Here is a 3,967-nt window from a genome sequence, read left to right on the forward strand (position 1 = left end):
AAAGTGGGGTGGGATTTGCAAGTGACGGGTTTAAAACCCGTCACTTATACACCATGCGGCCGCATGGTGTAATTGATGCCCCCCTTTTTTGATTTGGTAGGGGTCCATGCGGCCGCATGGACAAAGCCAATTTTTATTTTATTATAAACTAAAACAAACTTACAATTATAACGCCAAACACAACTTGAAATTTAAAAATCTCCTGAAATTGGTTTTCAATTTCAAAATTGACTCGACTCGCCATATTCCGAAAAATAAAATATTTTATTTATTTATTTATTTTTTTCACTTTTTGTTTGAGGGAGGGGAGAATTGCACATTCACAAAAGCATAGAGTTAGTGAACCCAGAACAGCTGAAGAACCAGTAAACTGGCAGCTAGACAGGACATTATGAAGAGGAAAACTGGTGGTACTGGTAGATTGCTAAGGAATGACGGGTCTCAAATCCATGATGAGTTTAAGTTAAAGGGAGGAGCAAGGCAGCTCACTCAGGTACTTCACAAAGGCTCACCAAGGTCACGATGAACCTCTCATTCTCAAATCAAAGTACCGATTGACTCGATTCACGAATTTAAAATGCAATTCATCACGGAAGTAGGCTTCATTAGCACTGTGCTCTATCTTAAGAGTAATATTCAAATATATCATCATAAGGGTGGCTGAAAAAATTGTAGCTTGATATCTAAGTAATATATTAAAAATATATAATAGATTCAAAAGTTCAAAAATAAGCACATCATAAACAGCAATAACCTATAAATTACCTGAAGCCTTTTACAGCATTCTTCAACTCAGGTTCTTCTAATATATTTCTAGCACTTAGCGGAACATCTGTGAAGTCCATATCAATTGCTAAGAACGTCGTGCAAAATTAAAATATTACACATACATAGAAGTAAGTAAATAGCTTTCAATCTGAACACTGACTATATCGTCCACTTGCTTTAGAGATTTACTTTTAGTTCATGTGGTACCAGTGTAGAAAAAAAAGCATTATAGTGAATTTCTGCAAACTTACTATATTCTTTCAAAACCCTCACTGCTAGTGCACTGAATCCACATCGAGGAAGATCAGGCACTCCTTTCATGTAAATCATTACAGGATTTTCTTTAACATCCTACATTAAGAGAATACATTGATTATTATATAACAAAGCATTATTAAAAAAAAATAACATGCCCATAATGCAAGACAGCTTAAGGATATATGATGAAAACAATAAAAGAAGGCATTCCTGGCTAATAAGGGAGACAAATTTTTGAGTATGCTGTAATTTCTAAGAAATTACAAAGGATATCTTACCAAAATCTTCGGTCTATCAATTAATGTCATAAAGAATATACCACATAATTTTTTGATAATGCGTGTAATACCTGCTCAACAATGTCTTTCAACGACAGGTCAGTGCTCTCAAGCTTGCTCGTAGGTCTAAAATCTTCATGTGTATCAGGATCACTGGGAATGCTAGTTGAAAATAGTAAGTTTCCCGGGTAGAAGGATCTAGGGGCCTGACATGGCATAAAGCAAAATTTTACGAATGTCCAGGTCATAATTATTTAAATAGTATCATGCAGAGAGCTCCACATCACAATTCTAGAAATGCAATTCTTGCACTAAAGAAATTATCATCACCACAGGACAAAAGGACTAGCAACTGATACGCCAATTATTTTAAACATCATTTACCTTAACTCTTCAGATATTTATTAGAGACATGACTTACATCATTTTATTTATGAAATTATTAGATAGCGAATTTCATTTCTAGGCATCAGAAATCAACCTACAAATGGAAGGCTCTAACTTGGGTTAGGAAAGGACAGGAAAATGATAGCAATCTCTGAAATTTACTCAGAAGTAAAGAAGATCAATTTTGAAATAAAAGGCAAAATGCAACAAGATAGTCAATGAGGAAACCAATAGAGCTTACAATTGCAGTTGACCGAGCAGCAGGGAAAGCCCCGATGCCTTTATAAATCATATTAGCCAACAACCTCGCCATAGTAGCCCTAAGATCTTCCTCAGACCTACAGCTGCTTTATAACTAACAATAATTGAAATTTTAGGAAGACAATACAGAAATTACTATGAAACACAAATTGCATATCGACAAAGTAAATCTAATCAGTATTTACTATAGAATATCCATAAAATGTCAGCAGGCATGACATAATAATCACCTGAAAATTTTGAACTTTGTACTCAATAAAAAATACAGAATTGGGTTCGCAGGTCGAAATATGATCCCAAAAGAAGAAGAAACTTTAGGGAACATATCCATTGATATACATAGAATTACAGCAGACCATTTCTTTTAAAGAGATTTTGATCCTTGACGAAAATAAAAATCCAATTTGATTCAGAAGTTGGAATACTGCTCAAAAGAAACAAAATTGCTTGACAACTTAACTATAAACGAAGTAAATAAATCGATTGATTTATATATAATTGAAGCAGACATATTTTTTTACAAAATCAATTATGTTATTATGAGATTATTTCTTCTATGAAGTTCTTCATTTGATTGAAAGCATTGGACTTGAATCCCTAAAATCAACTTCAATTTAAACAAAATTAATGCTGATATCAATTCTGAGCCAAAATTCGATGCCTCATGAAAATAACAAATAAATAAATTAAATAAATAAATTGAGTGTTTCGAGAAATAATAACCGACGGAGACGAGCTTTATCGAACCCGGAGTGTGGACTGGATGCTTCGCTGGAAACTGGGTGTTATCTTTTCTGCGTACGCCGCACGGTAATGAACTTTTTTTTGGGTAGATTCCTTTAGAGCCCCCAACCTTTCATAGGTATGGCGAAAATGTCCCCGAACTTTTCATTTATAGCACTTATTTCTCCGACTTCTCATTTGTATTCCAATTTTCCAACCCTCTAGGTGCACATTTGGTTTTGATTTTTCTTTTCAAAAAATCAATTTTTTGACATTACTTTTTCAAGTCAGTCGTTATTTTTGACTTTTTCTCTCACAGATGAAACTCACTTTCTCTCTAATGATTAAAAAATCAATTTTTATAATCACTATTGAACAAGCCCTAACACTACGTGACTCCCCAAATAACTAAAAAAGTCCATTTGATGACACAACATGTCTGATTGAAAATTGTCCGAGGAAAAATAGCTATCTTTAATTCAATAAGATATTATATGCGCATTGCATGATATTTTAAATATCAAATTAGAATTTTTTATCATATAAATATATCACATGCACTATTCAAATATTAGAATATGGGTGCCATACATAAAATGTTGGAACTTTAATTAAATTTACCCTTTTTAAACATTTAGCTTTTGTTTGATCCCCATTTTTTTATCAAAATATATTTTTTAATAGTGACTTGACAATATTTCAACCACAATTTTTCAATAAAATATAATATTACATGCAAATCAAAAGTTTTTATTATTATTTTTAACTATACACTCTCTATCATAACACCATTTCAAAATGTATTTTTTGAGAAAAATGGGGATCAAACAACCCCTTAATTTCTCGCTTTTTATTATTAGCAAAGTTCATATAGTCTTATACAAAATTTTTTGTCAAAGTGAATGTAAAAAGATAATTTTGACTTTAAACTTTATTGTACAACACTATTTATATATGTTTGTTAAGAAGCACTCTTGCTGACAAGGTACTTTTATACATGGAGAGCCAACATGATACATAACAATATTAGTAGGGGTTATCATATGACATAAATCATAAACAGGGGTGCGCATTGCTTGATATTTTAAACATCAAAATAGATTTTTTCCTTTTGTCATATAGAGATATCACACGCACTATTCAAAGATTGGAATACGGTGCCAAAAATGAAATGTTGGAACCTTAGAAGAATTTACCCTTTTTAGACATTTAATCTCTCGCCTTTTATTATTAGCAGAGTTCACATAGTTCTACACAAAAAATTTGTCGAACCGAATGGGAAAATTTTTTTT

At 32.3% G+C, this 3,967-nt stretch overlaps 1 protein-coding gene across 5 annotated transcripts; it reads right to left on the reverse strand.

Moving 5' to 3' along the window:
- Positions 1-741: 741 nt before the first annotated feature.
- Positions 742-2,822, reverse strand: LOC111366677 (monothiol glutaredoxin-S15, mitochondrial). Of its 5 annotated transcripts, none has more exons than XM_022987406.1 (5): positions 2,676-2,822; positions 1,933-2,046; positions 1,376-1,510; positions 1,020-1,119; positions 742-832 (listed from the first exon to the last, which is right to left on the reverse strand). In XM_022987406.1, the coding sequence occupies exons 2-5, from the start codon at positions 2,002-2,004 to the stop codon at positions 762-764; spliced, it is 378 nt and encodes a 125-aa protein (XP_022843174.1). In that variant the 5' UTR covers positions 2,005-2,046; positions 2,676-2,822; the 3' UTR covers positions 742-761. The 5 variants fall into 5 exon arrangements, with proteins under 5 accessions (XP_022843174.1, XP_022843210.1, XP_022843287.1 ...); XM_022987442.1 differs by having other exon boundaries at positions 2,680-2,812; XM_022987519.1 differs by having other exon boundaries at positions 1,933-2,035; positions 2,680-2,811.
- Positions 2,823-3,967: the final 1,145 nt, after the last annotated feature.

This window comes from Olea europaea, chromosome 1 (assembly GCF_002742605.1).
Source record: "Olea europaea var. sylvestris chromosome 1, O_europaea_v1, whole genome shotgun sequence".
Classification (NCBI taxonomy): domain Eukaryota; kingdom Viridiplantae; phylum Streptophyta; class Magnoliopsida; order Lamiales; family Oleaceae; genus Olea; species Olea europaea.

Coding starts and splice junctions, on each gene's coding strand:
- LOC111366677 (XM_022987406.1), bottom strand. CDS start 2,004: ATGGCGAGGTTGTTGGCTAATATGATTTATAAAGGCATCGGGGCTTTC. Junction 1,511..1,932: donor CTGCTCGGTCAACTGCAATT/GTAAGCTCTATT, acceptor ATGCCATGTCAG/GCCCCTAGATCCTTCTACCC. Junction 1,120..1,375: donor TGAAAGACATTGTTGAGCAG/GTATTACACGCA, acceptor CTCTTAATGTAG/GATGTTAAAGAAAATCCTGT.